The following is a 20,318-nucleotide window of genomic DNA, read 5'->3' as shown; positions in this document are numbered from 1 at the left end:
CACAAAATTTTGGCAAACACATAGAGACACATTTGTGCTACCTCACCATTGTGAACAAGTAAATTCTAACCATAAGCTTTTATTATATCATCCTTCTTACACAGTTGTGTTTCATGCGGATATAAATGACAAGAAATGGTGGTATATCATACAAGTCGCTCCTCGTTCTTGAAAAGAGTATTTTTCAAGATAGAGATACTGAAGAGCTCATGGACGAAGTGGCAGTCGGAAATGAACATGTGGAGGGTCAAGTATAAGATGAAGAACGCGAGATACCACCAACTAGTCAAGATGAAGGTGTCACTATCCAAGATGATGATGATGAAGGAATTGAATCTGAGCAAAATGATGATGATGTTGAGTCCACTAGCAATGGGATAGATATTTTTGTTGATCTTACAATTGGACATATGAATCTTGGGATGCACTAATTACCATGTATAAATTTGATGGAAGATGCGACAGATGTTGGGCCAAGGCCACCGTAATTCATTAAACGATTTCTCAATTTGCCAGTCTTGATTTAGTCTATATTCGATATTGTATTATAATACATTTGGTGCTTCTTCTTTTGTGATATTGGGATTACATTTTATGCTTCTACTTTTGTGTTATTGGGATATTTTGAGCTCTTTGGAATGTTTGGATTTTTTCCCCAATGCATGGCTATACACACGGCTATGCACAAGGCTATAGCCGCATTTTAGCCATGCACGACTATAGTCGCGTGCATAGCCACACACTAGAACTGTGCACACCTTGTGCACCTGCTTGGGTCCCCTCTCTCTACTCTCTCTCCTCTTCATGCGGCTATGCTCCCCATGTCTTGTAGTAAAGAAAAATCTCTTCTACTTGTCTCAAGCTAGCATAGACAAAGCTAGTAGAAATAGAGGTGTAAAAAAGAAAGCTAGCATAGATAAAGGTGTAGAAAAGACAACGAGAGCACCATAAAGAAAGACTACAATGTAGCTTCTCGCACTTTGAAACAAAGGAGTTTTGTTTGATGAGTTTAATACTAGCGACACCCATCACCTATTAAAGACCTAGGAGACATTAGAACATGTTCATGGATGGACATCTCTTCATACTGCTAACATTGATAATTGGACATGTTATAGTCGATGCATAACCACATGTTACATGTGATCTTTTATTTTTCCATCCAAGGGAGACAGCCTTTAATAGATCTCAAAGCCCTCTTTTTGTCATTTGTGACACTTGGCGAGGGCCACACCAATTAGACATTTTTGAAAGTGAGTAGAGTTTATTTCTCTGGCATAGAGTCTTACACACATTATACACATCTCAAACTCTTACACTTAGGTTTCTTCTTTAAGTCTAAGTGTGAAATTTGAGTGTAACAACAATGTGTAAGAGTGTCCCTACAACATGCAGGTCATGGAATTTGAATGTGTGAGGTTTGATCAAACACAATGATAGACTAGCCACATGGCACAAAGCCTATGCATGCTTGTTGGCACAATATCTAATGAAAACAGATATGGATCATGATTTGGTGGCCTTTTCTAGCAAGGCCTAAAACATGGCTCTCGGCCAATTAGGCCCCCCACCCCCACTAGGGTAAGGGGACCAAGTTAGTGACAATTAGGAAAGAATGAGTATTTCGAGGGAGAAATGTTCATTTGAGTGCCACTTTTAAATTTGAGCACTTTTTTTAACAATAATTATATATATTAATATTAATAGCCCTTTACAAAAAGTCTACATCATAAGGGACTAAGTCTTTGATGTAAATTTGAGCACATTTTTGGATTCATACATAGAAGCGGAATGAATGACACCTATAAAACGGTGGGCACCATGTGGCGGGGCCTGAGGGAGCGGCAAGGGGCAACTTCCCCTTAATTAAACATCCTCTTCTCTGGTCAATTGCCTTTGTGCCCCCTTTTGATGGTAGGAGGAAGAGAAGATGCTCTATAGAAACTTACGCATGGTAGGGGGAAACGAGGCAACAATATCCTGTCTTCTGTAACCTTCCAAGCCTCCTTACTTCCCCACTATTCTTGCCCTTGTCATACACTAGCAAGCCAACCAAATAAAAGCAATCGGCCAGCAGTGGGGTGCATCTTCCTTGCATCGGACTCTATGAATAGGAGTCATTTATTGAACGATGAAGGGCTGGAGGTGTGACACTTTTTAGCAAATCACAAAAGGACACGTACCCAAAATTCCAAGAACATCCTATTTTTAAACATTATTGGAGTATGGTGTGTGTGTAACCCGCTAGGCCCCAGTGGCTAGTAGCGATGGTGATTTATCCGATATCCCAAGGGAGACACCTGTATTACTTCTTATATGTGTACCATGTTGACCAATGCATTGCGGGATTTAATTAACTTGGATCGAGGAGGACAAAGAGGCTCCGGAGCCCTTCCTTCTGCTGCAAGGCAATCGATTCCGCATTCCAACGCAAGTGAAGCGCTTTTTGTGGTCAGGGTCGAAATGTAAGATGAGGCTGGTTGACGAAATCAGTTCCTTTTAAACTTGATAACCATCATACTCATTAATTATGTAAGAGGAGTCCCTGAATGGTATCCAGGGTCAGAGCAACGCGTCCCCTCTTCCAGCCATTGATTGTGCAAACGCCTGCCTTCATATTGTGGAATACTGGTGCTTGCTAGAGAACCGCTCTCTCCCGGGGTTCTTGCTCTGCAAAGTACAATAGCAGGCCGCACCAATTATAATGTAAGTTAGACTGATGATCATTCATAATATATTGATGTTATATTCATTGCTTCTTCCATACTCAGGAATTGTATTACGGTGCCGTGGGGCTTCCTTCCTCCCTTCCTGTATCATGCGTGTAGATCTAGATACTAAGAGACGTGACTTATCGTTCATGATCAGCCAGTGCCATCAAGGGCATCGTGATGATAGTACACATCATGATGGTTTCTCTTTTATACATCGGCATCAATATGAAATCTCATACTGATCCAAATGTTGCGCAGGGGTTTTGTGAATTATAACACCGGTCGACCAGTAGCAGCTATAGCCGCCTTTGCTAGCTGCGCCGTGGTCGTGATCATCATCGTCGCAACTCCTTGTAGTAGCAGCTCCAACACGTGGATTGACGGCGCTCACGCGACGTTCTACGGAGGAAGTGATGCATCAGGAACTATGGGTGAGACTAGCTAGTGCATGTACATAATTTCTTTCCTCCGGCAGCTCCGATCAGCTGCTCGTCCCACCATTATATATAGTAGTAGTTCATGTGCTGCATTCGGACGAGCATTAAATGAATTGAACCACTTATGATCATATAATTCCAGCTGGTGCTTGCGGCTACGGAGACCTCTACAGCCAAGGCTATGGAACTCACACTGCGGCGCTCAGCACAGCTCTCTTCAACAGCGGAGACACGTGCGGAGCGTGCTACGAGATCCGATGCAGCGACGACCCGCAGTGGTGCCTGTCTGGAAGCCCGTCAATCGTCATCACGGCCACCAACTTTTGCCCTCCCAATTACGCTCTGTCGAGCACAGACGGTGGCTGGTGCAACCCTCCGCTGCAGCACTTCGACATGTCGCAGCCCGCCTTCCAACAGATTGCAAACACTGTTGCCGGCATAGTGCCCGTCCAGTACCGAAGGTCGAACCCATACAGTACATTGTTTGGAACTGAACATCAAGTATTCTTCTTGTTTCATCGTTTTAGAATGATGGTTTTTTTTCTAAATGAATATACATGTCGTCATAATGTTCAACGAGATTCTAGAGCTACATGCCAGAAGAGCGGAGGCGTGAGGTTCAGCGTGAATGGGAACCCAAACTTCAATCTGGTGCTGGTGACCAACGTGGGCGGCAGCGGGGCGGTGGTCGCGGTGTCTGTCCAAGGCTCCAGCACGGGCTGGTTGAACATGGCCAGGAACTGGGGAGAGAACTGGCAGATCAGCACGGTGCTCACAGGCCAGGCCCTCTCTTTCCGAATCGTCACTGATGATGGTGCATCCCTCACCAGTTACAAAGTAGCCCCATCTAGCTGGCAGTTCGGACAAACCTTTGAAGGCAACCAGTTTTAAGCATAATCCACAAACTATTCTAACATAAAAGTTGTTTTCAAGCTACAACTGCTATTTCATGAACATACATCACCATTATGAAGATAAGATTAATGTAACACAGGAAGAGCATAACCTTAGCTTTCCATCCAAGAGCGTAATCAGAATTCAAGGGTATTTTTCTCGTGGGAGATTAATAATTTTCTAAGAGATAGTTAGCATCATCTCAATATTCTTAGCTCCCTAAGATCAAGTCAAATTGCAAATGAATTAGTTGACAAGGAAAGAATAAAATCCATAGAAAAATATAAGGATTTAGTCCTTTAATGAACAAAGATGACATCACGATAAGTGGTTTTATCAACGTGGAGGAGAAGTTTTCTGTATCTTTTATATATATATATATATATATATATATATATATATATATATAGAGAGAGAGAGAGAGAGAGAGAGAGAGAGAGAGAGAGAGAGAGAGAGAGAGAGAGAGAGAGGGTAGGTAGCAATTTATGAGAGAAGGCACCTTTACCCAGGGTGGTCACTTTGTTTAGCATGTGCATTCAAGGGGTGAAAAACCCCATTTCTATAAAAAAACATTAATTTATATACACTCCTATAAAGTTGAAATAAGTATCCATTCCATGTAGATTTTATCACTTTTTTGGATTAAAGGACCCCTAATGTATGTATAATTTTGGTAGTGCCACAACAAAAATAAAATGCATGGCATCGCGCTATCTTACATACTTTTTAGTGAAAGCCCACCTCCCCTCCCCCAAAAAGGTACCTTTATTCCTCATGCCATCCATTGATATCGAACCATATGGACACTTCAAGTGTCCTTGATAAGCTCAAACTAGTAGGTGCCTTCAATGACCTTGATGCTAATGGTATGATCATCTTTGCCTTATTGTGAGAATAATGCAACAAGTCATAGTCCACCCACTCTTCATTTTCTCACAGCACAATTAAAAATAATTCTTTAGCATCATAGTCTGGAAAAATGACTCTGTTATTTGGTATGGAGGTTTGTGACAAATATAGAAATAGGATAAAATGTAGTCATGAGCTAATGATCTACAAATTCCTTGTGTAAGCATGTGACATTCCTCGTACGATGCATTCCAAGTAAAAGCAAGCCAACTTCCATGTGTAGGTGCACTGTGGTGACACATTCAATGTGTGAGAATGTGGGTAATATTTAGTTCTATCCTTCATTGATGACAAAACTCAACAAGAGAGTCAATTGCTTGGACATATGAAAGCCAATGATCTTAATGCCCTCCCTTGAAGAGATACAACTTCTTGTCCCTCATGCATCTTTTAATGCAACTCTGAGCATGTAGATGGAGGTGATCTTCTTGCCATCAAAAGTGGCATGTCATGTGCTTGTCCTCTTTGGGAGAATATCCATGGTTGCAAGGAAAAGCATCCAATTCTCAACGTCTTCCAATTGTGGAAGTGGAGTAAACTTTGAGGATTTTCACTCTTCGTCCAAAGTCTTGTTGCATGTGTGACACATGTTCACTTTTGTACTTTTGGCCATGGTGACTAAGTCCTTGAAAAAAGGGCATCTACTCATGGGATGAGTCTTCGATGTGCACAGATCTACTTTCAATGTTTGGTCCTATTTTTGAATATAACTATGGTTGTATCCTAGAATCACGCAGCAATCTTAGTTCTTGTGTCACTTGTAGAGTTTGGCTAAGATACACCTAAGAATCATGGAGCAATCTTAGTTCTTGAGTCACTTGTAGATAAGACACAGTCATAAGAGTTCAGATGCTAAGAAAAGTTCATCACCACAAACATAGGCCAAAGATTTTGATTTTAAAATTTGGCAAAGTCCCATGGGTTTTGCAATGGCCCTCTAGGCTTCACAATTAGATTGATATAATATATAATGTTAGTTGTTCCCATTTTTCATAGCATTACTTGGTGAAAATGGTGACCCCAATGTCGGTGGTGAAAATGTTAGTTGTTCCCATTTTTCATAGCATTACTTGGTGAAAATGGTGAAAATGTTAGTTGTTCCCATTTTTCATAGCATTACTTGGTGACCCCAATGTCGGTGGCTTAAAATTTATTGTATTCCATGGGTAGTGCCACATTCATGTCATCACTCTCAAAGTATTGATTGAATTTTTTCACAGCAGACACTTTGGGAAGTGTCTTGGTTTTTCTAATTTCTCTTGTAGGCACTTCTACTTTAAGATCATATGAGGATTTTGGTGGTGGTGGTTTTTCCCTGCATCTATCATCCATCCAATCATTCAAGTCCTGCCACATAAGCTTGGAGCAAGGAGCCAATAGGGATTTGGACTTGAGGAAGAAAGAAAAGCGAAGAGATAAACAATGTCTCTATGAATGTGAACGCTCTCATTTTTATAACTATTTGGGCCTGCAAAATGATGTACATGATGTGCACTGGTCCTTCAAAGTGACTATTCAAAGACTGGGACCCTCAAATCATCTCCCCAAACCTTAGATACAATGATATCACTCATATTCAATGGATCCAAGCCTTGATTGTGAGTTCTCTTCTTGGTGAGCCTCTTCTCTAATTGCAAAAAGAATGGGTTATTTCCTAGTTTGTTTCTTGAGCAAAGTGAAGTTAGTATCAAAAGTAGGTTTAGATTTTGCTATTGAGACCAGTGGGACGTTCACACTCTATTTACTCTTGGCAAGCCTTGAGTTTCTTCTCTACTTACCAAGAAAATGAATTAGTTGACAAGGAAAGAATAAAATCCATAGAAAAATATAAGGATTGAGAGAGAGAGAGAGAGAGAGAGAGAGAGAGAGAGAGAGAGAGAGAGGGGTATTAAGTATTATTAGGTTTTAAACCTTTACCAGAGATGTCAGGAGGAGTCATGAGTTGAAGAGTCGTGTCATGTTATATCTCTTGGAATCTTCATGGTGAAGGCGGTTAAGCTTCAAATGCCGTGTGTGCAGATATAGAAATGTGTGTAGCTATTGGAAAAAACATCTGTTATCTTGGAAGGAGTTTTTTACTATTTTTACTATTGTGTTATGTCCGACATATTTGCCTTTGATTGAAAAGATATCAATGTATGCCTAGGAATTACCAATGAATGAAGTGCTGTAAATGTTCAGATTGTGCAGAAGACAGAATACTTGAAATGACAAGAAGAATTAATGTAAAGATTATCTAGTGCTGAGTTAACCCTCAACACTTTTGGCGATCCTGCAGTATCAAACCTAGGGTCCTTGTTCATGGGAAAGGGACAGGACAACAGGAATTTATAGAAGAACTGTTAAGATGGATGAATGGAGACAAGAGTTCAGTTAACTGGGTGACAGAAGAAGAAGAATATGCTGCGTACGCAGAGAAATTCTTGCAGGAACAATTTCCTTCCTTACCTGCAGACGTGGTGAGGTGCATGCGAACCCGGGTGTGGAACAAACAAAAGCAAGAGTTTTTGCCTTTTGGGGTGGTTAACGATCCATGAAGGGAACCTTAGAAGAATTCTCCAGGAGTCCTATTATCAACAATTTCATGCATGTGGGGTTTGTGGTGGTCACATGCATTGCATTAGGAAAACCAGTGAATGAGTGGGGAAGATTACAATCTCAGAAGACCTACTTATGGGTATGATACAAGATTAAGGGGTAGCTTACGAGAAAGGTTTGCATTAGATGCAGAAAATAACCCACCAAATACCCCTGAAAATGACAATTCAGATGAAGAAGAATCTGCACCTGACTTTGCAGAAGGACAGGCAGAGTCACTTGCACCCTTGACTTTGCAGAAGGACAGGCAGAGTCACTTGCACCTGACTTTGCAGGAGGGACAGCAAAGACATCAACAACTAATGCTGAAGATTATAGAAGAATTTCAAATCTCATAGGCTTAAGAGCACTGGGAGCTCATTTGCTGAGAGTAAGGAGACCTTTAACTTTTAACCCATTGCCCAGAGTACCCGTCACAAGAAGACCCCAACTAGTAATGGCTTTGAATCCTCCACCTCCCGGTCCCCCAATAAATCCAAAGGTTGGCCCAGCCAAGTTCAGCGGCTCAAAGAAAGCAAATGCTGATAGCCATGTTGGTTAGTTTGAAACAAGATGGCAGGCTAATGATTATGGGGTGTTCCCGGATGCTGTGAAGAAGGAGCATTTTGCAGCTACATTGGAAGGTCAAGCTGTGAGTTGGTTCTCTCAATATGGATTAGCACATTTTGTAGATTATGCAGCTCTTAGAGCAGCATTCTTGGCTAGGTTCAGAAAAGAGAAAACACTTGAGGATATGCTCAAGAAGCTCAGAGAGTTAAAACAAAAAAACTTGGAGTAGAGGATCATGCATAGAGATTCAGAACCCTCTATAAATAGGTTGTTGGTAAATCAGAGACTAACACCTGAACTTTAGGAGATTATTTATGTAAAGGCCTCAGGAAAAACCTGCAGAGCTTTGTTGCTGGTAGGGACATTTAGAATGATGCAGATTTCACTGACATGGTGAATACAGCACTGAGAGCTGAAAGGAGAATGAGCTCCAAAGGCAAGAAGAAATCAAAAGATTCTGATGATGATGAGGAAGATTTTGATGAAGAGGATGACAGTGACTCAAAAGAAGAGGACACTGAATCTGATAATTCAGATGAAGAAGAGTGGGTAGAGAAAAAGAAAACAAAGAAGACAAAGAAAAAAGAGGAAAGCAAAAGCAAAGAAAATAAAAAGATTAAAGTAAACAAAGAAAATGATTTGGAAAAGAGGATTTTTGATAAAATCAAGAATATGGGCATGGCACGTGTGGTGGAGTCACCCAGCCCATCTTGTGAGATATGTAAAAAATTGGGGCATGTTACAGCCAACTGTTGGTATAATCCATAGTAGGGGAGATTACCTCCACATATTGTGTCAATGAGTCAACCTGTAATCCCACAAGCCAATTAGGTTGGGGTGGAACAAAACAGGAGAGCCACAGGTCCTCTTAGGAGAAATCAAAATTTCAATCAAAACCAATTCCAACCCATGAATCCAAATATGAACCAATGGGGGGGGGGCAGTAGAGGAATTATAATCAGAATAGGGGATTTAACAACAACAATAATACTTGCGATTACTGTGGTGTGCAGGGACATAAACAAGGACCATCTTGTGAATTGTGGTGCAAGCATAGGAATGAGAGGGGAATTCCTATCATCAGATACAATGATACACGAGAAGAAAATCAAAATCAACAAACTCAACCTCCTGCCCAACTGAATGTGGTAATGTTGGAGGAAACAATTCAAGAACCTGAAATATCACTGAAACAAACAAAAAATAGTCAAGGAGCACATTGGAATTGTGATTGTACTCAATGTATGAAGGTGGAAGAAGTTCAGGATCTTCATGATGTATTGGCTGTTACAAGATCCAAAAATCAGGGTGGCAAAAAGCCAACTGAAAGTTCAAGTGAAAAAGACGAACCTATTGTTTGGGAAGCTCAGAAGGAAATAAGAATAGGAGTTTTAAAGGAACTCAGCAAGTTACAAGGGGAATAGGTGGAAGAACCTGTCATACCAGTAACACCCTCTGAAGATGTCAAAATCTTACCAATTTATCAGAGATGGGTTGGTAGAAAAAAAGGACATGAGTTCAGGAGAAGATGGACTGTTTACAGGATTTGATGCAAGCTAGGCTCAGCCTGACTTTAGAACAAGTACTGAATTTGGTGCCAGCATTTTAGAGAAATTAATGGAAAAATGGGCAATTGGTAACGTCCTCACAGTTTAGAAGGTTTTCCCAGAACCACAACAAGAAAAGCCATCATAGGTGGATGATGTGGATTACAAGGTATCCATTTTGGATGTAGTATTTGCAAATTGTAATATCAAAGGGGCTTTACTGGATGGAGGCTCAAGAGTCAACATCTTACCAGAATTCATTTGTCGACAATTAGGTATTACTGTGTTTGACAGTGCACCATTCCAAGTTAAGATGGTAGACCAGAGGAGAGTGCAGCCACTAGGAATAGTCAGAGGGAAAATTATACAGGTGGCAAGACAACTTTCTAGTATATTTTGTTGTGTTGAAACTTGAAGAGTCAGAAAACCCTTATCGAATGATCTTGGGAAGGCCTTGGTTGAGAACTGCCAAAGTGAAGCAGGATTGGGGAGCTGACCAAATAGTGATCAGAAGGGGAAAAAAGAATGTCAAAATGGATATGGGGTCCAAGAGGACCATTCCTAAAGCTTTCAGGCCATTGATAGTAGAAGCAATCAATATGGTACCAGAATTGCAAGAGGATGAAGAAGGAGAGTTTCTAAGGAGAAATCCTTCAGTTATCTCTGTCTTTGAGGTGGATGTAGAAAATATTGTCCAACAATATGCTTTTCAAAAGGACTTTAAGATGGACCAACATGCCATAAAAGCAGATTAGGAATTAGACCTAAAAATGCAGAAGGAAATTATAGAAGGAGAGGAGGAAGAAATAATGGAGAACACAAAAGAAGGGATACAGGAAGTTATCTATGCAGAAAGAGCTTTTGAGGAACATATGTCAAAGACATCTAGGGGTTAAAGAAGATGAACTTCAGGATTTAAACTTAGGGACATAGGAGGAGCCAAGGAATGTCAGAATCAGTATTAATCTGAAAGGATAGTTCAAAAAGGACTTGACAGGTTTGCTATGGGAATTAAAAGATATTTGTCCTTGGCATTACACTGATATGAAAGGAGTTGATCCAAGGTTCTGCCAGCATAAGATCAACCTAAAGAAGGATGCGAGACCTGTAGTGCAGCAGAGATATAGGATGAACCCTAAATTTGCAAAGCAGGTGAAAGAAGAAATTGATAAACTCCTGAAGGTGGGGTTTATCCACCTTGTACATGAGGTAACTTGGTTATCTCCCATTGTAATTGTACCTAAGAAGAATGGGAAAATCAGGGTATGTGTTGATTACAGGAAACTTAATGCAGCTACTATTTCAGATCCATTCCCTTTACCCTTCTGTGATACCCTCCTTGATTCAGTAGTAGCAGGTCATGAAGTATATAGCTTTCTTGATGGATTTAGTGGCTATAATCAAATACTGATGGCACCAGAAGATAGGGACAAAACAACATTTATAATAGAATGGGGAGTATTTGCAAGTAATGTGATGAATTTTGGACTGAAAAATGCTCCCCCAACATTTCAGAAGTGGGTACAAGAAGTGTTTGAACCATTTTTAACTTCATTCATGAAAGTCTTTCTAGATGATTTTAGTGTGTTTGGGAAAATGGTTGATCATTTAAAACACCTCAGGCTTTGCTTTGAGAGATGCAGGATGGTAGGTTTAGCACTTAACCCCTCAAAGTGTGCTTTTGCTATAAATAGAGGCATTCTACTTGGATATGTTATTTCTGAAGAAGAGGGAATGCATATTGATAGCAGGAAAGTCTCTGCATATTGATAGCGATGGCTATGTCTTCTAGCTCTCCCTACTCCACACAATCGATTCTTGCTGTCTAGATAAGGTGATTTTTCTTTACCACACCTCAAAAAAATCTTGATAAGGTTGATAATCTTTGCATCCCAGCCCCCATTCATGCGACAAAGATGAAAACCCAAGCTTTGATACCAATGTCATGCTACAGTAATAGCAACTAGTCGACAATGAAGGAAGAGAGCTTTGGATCACCACCCAGCCATAGAGGGAATGAGGATAGGGATCCTCACCGCCAGACCTATATAGTGGCCTACCTACCCAGCAAAATGGCGATGCGCGGGCTAGAGAAAGCACATCAACATGCAGAGAACGGAGCGATGCATGCCATCCTAATCTAAATGAGAAAAAATACAAATGGAGGGCGGACTTAACTGTAATAGCGTACGATCCACCACTTAGCCAAAAAGGGTAGAAAGTGGAGATTGAGAGTGCCACCACTGAACAAACCATGAAAGAAGCTGAGAAATCAACAATCACGTCCAACAACATGCTCCATAGAAGGGCAGAGTACTTGTATGAATTTGGGCAATACATGGTAGGTAATTGATTCCAACTGTATGAATGTCGGCAATAAATGGTAGACAATGGATTCCAATTGCCCCAATCTAGCAACAAGTGGGCGCAACTTTTATTTGATCATACCATCACCCTACCCCTCAACAACCAACCCGAAAGCCTCAACCCCTCCTACCAACAATGATCCTTCTAGGGAAGTTTGTAGAAGTTCTTCTATCTTATATGACTATAAGCTGACCCAGAGTGGGGGGGAGGTAGCATTAGGAGAGTGACAGACTAATTTATAAGGCAATAGCTAATTAAAAGAGTTTACACTCATAAGCACACAAGCGTAAATAATAATGATGGTGAGAGTCCTCATTGCTTTTGGAATTTATCTTATATATAGCTTGGTGTGTCCACATATAATTATGACCATTCAAGGTGCCCAAATTCAAGGAGTTTGCAAGCATGTTGGGCACCTAAACTCTCACTCTAAAGCATGAAGTGCAAACTAAAGGGATGTCTTATCAATTTTGCATTGCATCATACAAAGATAACTATATGAATTAAAATGGCAGCCAAGCATTGGCCACCCTCAATAAAATGTAAAAATAATGTAATTAAAGTATATAGAAGAGTTGTACAAAGATAAGAGTGGCAAACACATGTTAACCGTGGCTAATAGATCCTTATTACACACATGATCATATTTTGGGAATAACTAATGAAGAATCTTCCTTGAGAGTAGAAGGCAATCTTCCAGATGCACCATTTTTTACTCTTGACTTAGTACTAGAGTGGAGCAAGGAGATTTCCCAATACCCTACCAATGGTCTCTCATAGGACTTACCCATCAATAATAATAATAATAGAGCTATATGTAAGAATATGGCAGATTGGAAAAAGATACAGCAAGAGAAAGTGCTCTAGACAATGGAATAGAGAGAATGGAGAGAATTTTGAAATTTTAAATCTACCAAACAAGAGATAGGTACAATATGATGGTGCTATCCACCCATGCACTCTAGTATAGAGATTAGATGGTGATCTAGATGGACTTTGGATGGAGGGCATACTAAGAGTATAGGAAATATATGCTCACAAGCATTGGATACCTTAGCTTGTGCAAACTATATCCATTTACAGCCACTTTCTCTAGCTTATTCTTAACATTTGTATCCTGTAATATGCTCAAACACTCAGGGATATGGTATTGGAACATAATTTTTCCGTGAGGAAGTTGCAGTTAAATCAAGAGTTGCATACTGTGGAAAATCAAGTGTTGCATACTGTGGAAAAGAAAAGCATTTCCATCAAACAATGAATATGCCTTAAAGATCAAGGGCATTGTTGAATCCCTTAGATCTATCAATGTATCAGTGGAGGATGATGATTTGGTGAGTGCTTGGCAAAGAGTACAAGCCATTCAAGACCTCCATTGCAGTTAGGGAGATTATTCCTAACTTTTGAGAGTTGATATTCATAGAAGAAAAGGATTTAGGTGAGGATTCTTCTTCACAAAGCAAGAACACATTGGAAGATGCCTTCACAAAGGTAGAGGCAGAGGTAGAGGCCAAGGTGGTGGTGGGGGCTGACAAGGAATTCAAAATTCTGGACAACAATAGTCCAATGATTCACAACAACAGTAATCATACACAGGTGGAAGAGGCTAGTCTATGAAAAGATGCAAGGGGGAAGAGAGCTTGAGCTCTTGCAAGCACACACACACTCACAAAACTCTAATAGAGAACACACAAGGTGAGAGGCTGAAAATCTTCTTCTACTTCACTCAACACTCAACACACCATATACAAGATAAGAGTACACTCAATATGAAAGGTGCTCAACCAAATACATACAAGGGTTCTCTATAGTGTGAACCCAACTAAATGAGCTGGCACTATAACTATGCCAGTCTCTAGAATGGCTGTCACACAGCCTGTCATCCCATTGGCCGCATATCACCCAAGATCTCACCAACCATGCCAGTGGTGTAAGTGTGGAGCCTATCCCCCAGGCGGGTCATCAGTGTCCACCGCCTCACGAGACGAGCTCGATATCTCAACACTCCCCCTCGAGCTCAACTCCATCTCACGTACACCAAGTGAAGCTCTGAATCTACGGAGCTTCTCTGTACCCAATGCTTTGGTGAAGATGTCAGCTACCTGATCCTGTGTGCTAACATAAACAAGGTCAAGGTCTCCTGCCAAGACCTTCTCTATGACAAAATGGTAGTGGACCTCTATATGCTTCGTGCGAGCATGAAAAACTGGGTTCCTGGCCAACTGTATACTGCTAATGTTGTCACAGAAAATGACAACTTGTCTATCCACTGATAGACCCAAATCTGCAAGTAGCTTTCTCAACCAAGCTACCTCACATGCTGCCATAGCAGCTCCTCTGTACTCAGCCTCTGTACTGGATAGAGCAACCGTAGGCTGCTTCTTGCTGTCCAAGTCATAGCAGCACTCCCCAAAGAAAACATGAAGCCACTAGTAGATCTTCTATCTGAGATACTACCAGCCCAATCAGCATCTGTGTACCCATGTACACATATCTCTATCCCAGTCTCATAAAATATTCCACAATGCAAAGTAGACCTCACATACCTCAGTATGCATCTCAATGCATCCAAATGCAGTTTTCGTGGAACCTGCATAAATTGACTCACCAACCCAACATCATAGCTCAAATCTGGTCTGGTGATCGTCATGTAGATCAAGCTTCCTACTATGCGCCTATACATAGTAGGATCCTCCAAGATCTCTCCTGAATCACTCAACTTGCCATTCTGATCCAATGGCACGGAAATAGGCTTAAGCCTGTCATACCATACTTGGACAACATGTCCAAGCCATACTGTCTCTGCAGTAATCCAATACCATGTGGTGACCTAATCATCTCAATGCCCAAGAAATATCTGAGCTCCCCAAGATCCTTCATCTCGAACTTCTATCTAAGCAAGATATTTACATCAAAGTTCTCTGCATCATGGTCCCCCATAATGATCAAGTCATCTACATAGATGACAACAAGCACAACCCCTCTATCACCATGTCTCACATACAGCGAGAAATCTGCATTGGCTACATGAAAGCCAATAGTGACAAGATATTCAGAAATCTTGTCAGACCATGCTCTTGGTGCTTGTTTTAAGCCACACAAGGCTTTCTTCAACCTGCAAACATGCTCGGGGTGACTCACATCCTCATAACCAGGTGGCTGCAACATATACATCTCTTCTTACAAATCCCCATGCAAGAATGCATTCTTTACATCCATCTGATGTAAAGACCATTGCTTTGACGCAGCCCACTGCTATCACAACTCTCACTGTTGCCATCTTGGCAACTGGGCTGAAAGTTTCCTCATAATCAATGCCATATGTCTGCGCATACCCTTTGGCTACCAATCTAGCCTTATACTTGTTTATGCTTCCATCACTGTTATGTTTTACTTTGTACACCCACTTGCATCCAATGGCTTTCTTGCCTTCAGGCAATTGCACTAAATCCCAAGTTTCGTTTCCATATAGTGCATCCATCTCCTCATCCATGGCGTTTTCCCAACACACATTTCCAACAGCCTCATCAATGCATGTGGGCTCTACAACCTGCACAACCTTTGCCATATATGCACAGTGATGTGCCACATAACCATCATAGGTAAACCTCTGCACAAGGTTTTTCACTCTCCCAGATCTTCGCAGCTTTTCATTCATGACTTCCATAGCCTTCTTTACACCAGGTGTTCTCATAGAGCTGGGATCCCAAGCTCCTCATCAAGGCTCATATTTGAGCCACTAGACTCTCCATCAACATGAGAATGCCCTGCAAAAATGTCAGGCATACCAAGGAACTCAACCACTTTCTTTTTTCCTTTACGTGATGTACTAATCACATTTGCAGGACTGGTATTATGATGTAGCCTGCCACTCCATAGTTTATCAATAGACCCACTAGATGAGGACTCTCCTGGTCCACTTAAAGACTGTGATTGCTGACCTGCATTCTGTGCAACCACACTTCCACTCACATCAGCCCCAACAGCTTCTTTTTCAGCAGCATACTAGCTGCTCATCTCATCAAAGACAACACCCCTCAACTCACGTGTAGCAGGGTTATAACACCTGTATCCCTTTTGCTCAAGGGAATATCCAATAAGCACACATTTTTAAGCTTTTGGATCCAGCTTAGTTCTCAGCTCATCTGGCACATGCACATATGCAATGTATCCAAAAACTTTCAGATGAGACAAATCAGGTTTTCTGCCAGTAAATCTCTCCTCTGGAGTTACATCATGTATGGTTGCAGTTGGAGTCCTGTTCATGATGTATACTACTGTAGAAATAGCCTCAGCCCAATAGCTATGCGGCATATTCTTCTCTTCCATCAATGCTCGCGCAATCTCAGCAATGTGCCTGTTTTTCCACTCAGCAACTCCATTTTGCTGCGGAGTGTATCTGCATGTAAACTGTCTCCGAATACCATTCTTCTTCAAAAATTCAGAGAACTCATTGGAGAAGTACTCTCCCCCTCCATTTGACCTTAGGCACTTTACATATTTCCCTGTTTGCTTTTCAACCAAAACTCTGAAATTCTTAAAGTGAGTGAACACCTCACTCTTCTCCTTCATGAAATATACCCACACTTTCCTTGTATGGTCATCAATGAATGTCACATAATACCTGCATAGTCTTCGTAGGACCCCATACATCTGAATGCACAACATCTAGTGCATTTCTGCTCACATATCTGTTACGCGGAAATACATGCTTTGTTTGCTTTCCAAATTGGCATGCTTCACATATTCTCTGCATACCTTCCACTTTAAATTTTGGCAGCCTTGTCACAATTCCTTTAGTCTGCATAGACTTCATTCTCTGCACATTCACATGTCCAATTCTTTTATGCCAAATGTCTGTGTCTACAACAATTTCTGAACCATTTGCAAACATCGCAGAACTCATTTCAGGCATGTCTACATTCAACGTAAACATTCTGCCCACTCTGTTGCCTTTTGCAACCAACTTGCACTTGTCTTTAAAGTCTTCAACATAACAACCATCAGGGTTAAACCGAACCTGCAAACCCTGCTCAATCATCTGGCCAACTGAAACTAGATTCTTTATTATGTTCGGAACGTAAAGTACATCTGCAAGGTACTTCACTTTGCCATCCTGCATAGACAATGGCACATCTCCAACATGGGCAATTGGATGAGCAGTGTCATCCCCTATTTCCACAAAACCTGGTCGTTCAGGGTTTTTCATCTCCTTGAACTCCCCATGACTTGTTATGTGGTTCGAAGCACCTGAATCCACATACCATACATCATTTTTTTGTGTTGCTTCAACATTTTCAAACATGGCATTCACGACATGCTGTATAACAAAAAACCTTTCATTATCCTCATTGTTTCTGCTTGAGGATGCATAGTTGTTCTGCTACACTTTCCCATTTTGCATGTCAGCCTGCTTCTCATAACATTCTGCCTGCACATGTCTAGGCTTACCACAATAAAAGCATTCACGTGCATCATTATATTGCCTTTGCCAATTTCCACGTCCTCTTTGACTCCCCCTGCCTCTGAATTTGCCTCTTCCACCTATGTGTTGTTGATGTTGTTGTTGTGTATTTTGGGACTGTTGTTGCTGCTGGCCATAATTCTGATTACCTGCTCGGCCACCTCCTTGACTGCGTCCACGGCCTCCTCTACCTTGTCCTCTACCTGAACTTGTGTAGAAGGCCTGTTGCTCTGAACTGTTTTTGTTTTGTGAAGACTGTTGGTCTTCACCCAAGCTCTTCTCTTCTATAATCAGCATAGACACCAAATCTGTAAAGTTGGGAATGTTTTCTCGAGTCTGAATAGACGTCTTGAATGCCTTGTATTATGGCCCGAGACCATGTAGACAGACTTCCACCTTATCATCATCATCTACTGACACACCAATAGATGCAAGGGATTCCACAATACCCTTTATCTTCAATGCATAGTCATTCACAGACATACTCTTTCTCTCCACAGTATGAAGTTCATTCTTCAACTGTATCTTATGTGCCTTGGTATTTTTTTTCAAAGAGTTTTACCAAGGTGTCCCACGCCTCCTTGGGGGACTTGGCATCTTGAATGTGCCCAATCATAGTGTCCTGTATACTAATGGAGAGCCAGTACATAACTTTCTTGGCTCCTTGGTTCCAATCTTTAAACTCTTTCACATCCACAGAGCAGTCGAATTTATGTCCGGTATCGGTGCCTCTTCATGCTCACCTTCTATATGTAGTCGAATTTATGTCCGGTATCGGTGCCTCTTCATGCTCACCTTCTATATGTAGTCCCAATAGCCCTTTTCCATCAGGAAATTTGTCAACCTGAACCTCCAAGCATGGAAGTTGTTCTTATCAAGCTTCTCAGCCACAATTTGGGTTATGCCATCATTTGACATCTTGCCAGACACACAATTTTACCAGAAACAGCACTCTGGTTTGTCCTGCACAAACTGCTGTATTTTCTGAAGCGGTACTGTAGTACTCTCAAATGTCACAACCAGTGACTTCAATATGCATACATACACCCAATGGCAACTGTTGACCTCTTTGCAGCACACACTGTGTCTACACAGCCAATCTGTCTTCTTGCAGTTCTTAAAATAGAGTTCTGTAGAGAATCGATGACTTACCCGCAGTGTTCGCAGGTGAAAACGCATGCTTTGTGAAAAATGGAGGTCCAGACGCGCCCGAAACGCGTTTTTGGCCCGAAAAATTCTGTTCGATAGGACTCTATAGTTGCCCTATAGCTTTCCTCCCACGAAGAAAGCTCCTCAATCTCAGAGATCGTTTGTCGGTGCCTCGCGTAGAGCTCCCGATAAGGGTGTAGTCACCAACACAAATAGGGAACAGTAGTTGAAGCTCTTACCCTCATACCGCTTCCTATGGTTCTCTTGCTTGCAACTCAGCCCTTAGCACGAACCAGGCTCTGATACCATGAAAAGATGTAGGGGGAAAGAGAGCTTGAGCTCTTGCAAGAACACACACAGCCACAAAACCCTAATAGAGAACACACAAGGTGAGAGGCTGAAAATCTTCTTCTACTTCACTCAACACTCAACACACCATATACAAGATGAGAGTACACTCAATATGAAAGGTGCTCAACTAAATACATACAAGAGTTCTCTATAGTGTGAACCCAACTAAATGAGCTGGCACTATAACTATGCCAGTCTCTAGAATGGCTGTCACATAGCCTGTCATCCCACTGGCCGCATATCACCTAAGATCTCACCAACCATGCCAGTGGTGTAAGTGTGGGGCCTATCCCCCAGGCGGGTCATTGGTGTCCACCGCCTCACTAGACGAGCTCGATATCTCAATAGTCTAGAGGCAGGGGGAGCCAAAGAGGCCAAGGTGGTTGGCAAATAAATCAAAATAAAAATAGCATACAGTGCTATTACTATGGAAAACCAGGACACATGGCAAAGGAATGCTACAAAAAGCATAATGACATTAAAAGTGGGAAGTTGCATCATCTAGCAAACATGGAGGTGATGATAGAAGTGAGCAGTTGTTTGTGATGCAGCACATGCCTAGTTCCATAATAGGAGATGTGTCAGGATATCAAGATATATAGTATGTGGATTCTGGCACCTCTAACCACATGACCAGTCATGCTGAGTGATTTAGAGATATACAAAAAATGGAAAAACTAGGTTATGTAGAAATAGGTGTAATGATATTGCGCATCCCATTGCGCATGTTGGTAAAGTGCCATTATCTATGCAGGATGGCAAAATGAAGTACTTGGCTGATGTACTTCACGTTTTGAATATTACAAAGAACCTGGTTTTTGTTGGACAGATGGTTAAGCTGGGTCTGCAAAGTGAGGTTTAATCCTCAAGGATGTTTTGTGTGGAAGACTTTAAAAATAAGTGTCGCTTGGTTGCAAAGGGTAACAGAAATGGTAGGATGTTTACTTTGAATGTGAACATGCCTGGGATAAAGACAGCCATGTTTTCGCATGGAACAGGTGTCATTGTAGACATTGACATATGGCACAAGCGCATTGATCATGTGAATGTACAGCGACTGAAGTCTATGTAGTCCCAAAATATTGTTGCAGGTTTGCCAAAGTTTAAGGTTGACGGTATGCATAAGATATGTGAAGCATGCCAACTTGGTAAGAAGGCCAAACATGCTTTCCCACATGAAAAGCATGTCAGTGCAAGGCCATTGGATGTCATACATTTAAATGTATGGGGACTGACCAAGACTGCAACAATTGCAGGTTGCAGATACTATGTTACATTCATTGATGAGGACCACACTAGGAAAGTGTGGGTTTATTTCATGAAGGAGAAAATTGAGGTA

General features: G+C 41.4%; 1 protein-coding gene across 2 annotated transcripts; it reads left to right on the top strand.

Moving 5' to 3' along the window:
• The first annotated feature begins 2,528 nt into the window (after positions 1–2,528).
• On the top strand, positions 2,529–4,207 carry LOC147641515 (expansin-A4-like). 2 transcript variants are annotated; one of them, XM_086812863.1, is made up of 4 exons: positions 2,542–2,706; positions 2,973–3,145; positions 3,294–3,612; positions 3,739–4,207. In XM_086812863.1, coding segments are annotated over exons 1-4 (798 nt in total). In that variant the 5' UTR covers positions 2,542–2,704; the 3' UTR covers positions 4,043–4,207. The 2 variants fall into 2 exon arrangements, with proteins under 2 accessions (XP_086668952.1, XP_086668989.1); XM_086812826.1 differs by having other exon boundaries at positions 2,529–2,706; positions 3,294–4,207.
• The last annotated feature ends 16,111 nt before the right edge of the window (positions 4,208–20,318 follow it).

This window comes from Cibotium barometz, chromosome 1 (assembly GCF_041138505.1).
Source record: "Cibotium barometz isolate CiBa-2024 chromosome 1, ASM4113850v1, whole genome shotgun sequence".
NCBI lineage: Eukaryota > Viridiplantae > Streptophyta > Polypodiopsida > Cyatheales > Cibotiaceae > Cibotium > Cibotium barometz.
The sequence above is the reverse complement of the archived record's forward strand: the minus strand, read 5'-3'. Positions and strand labels throughout refer to the sequence as shown.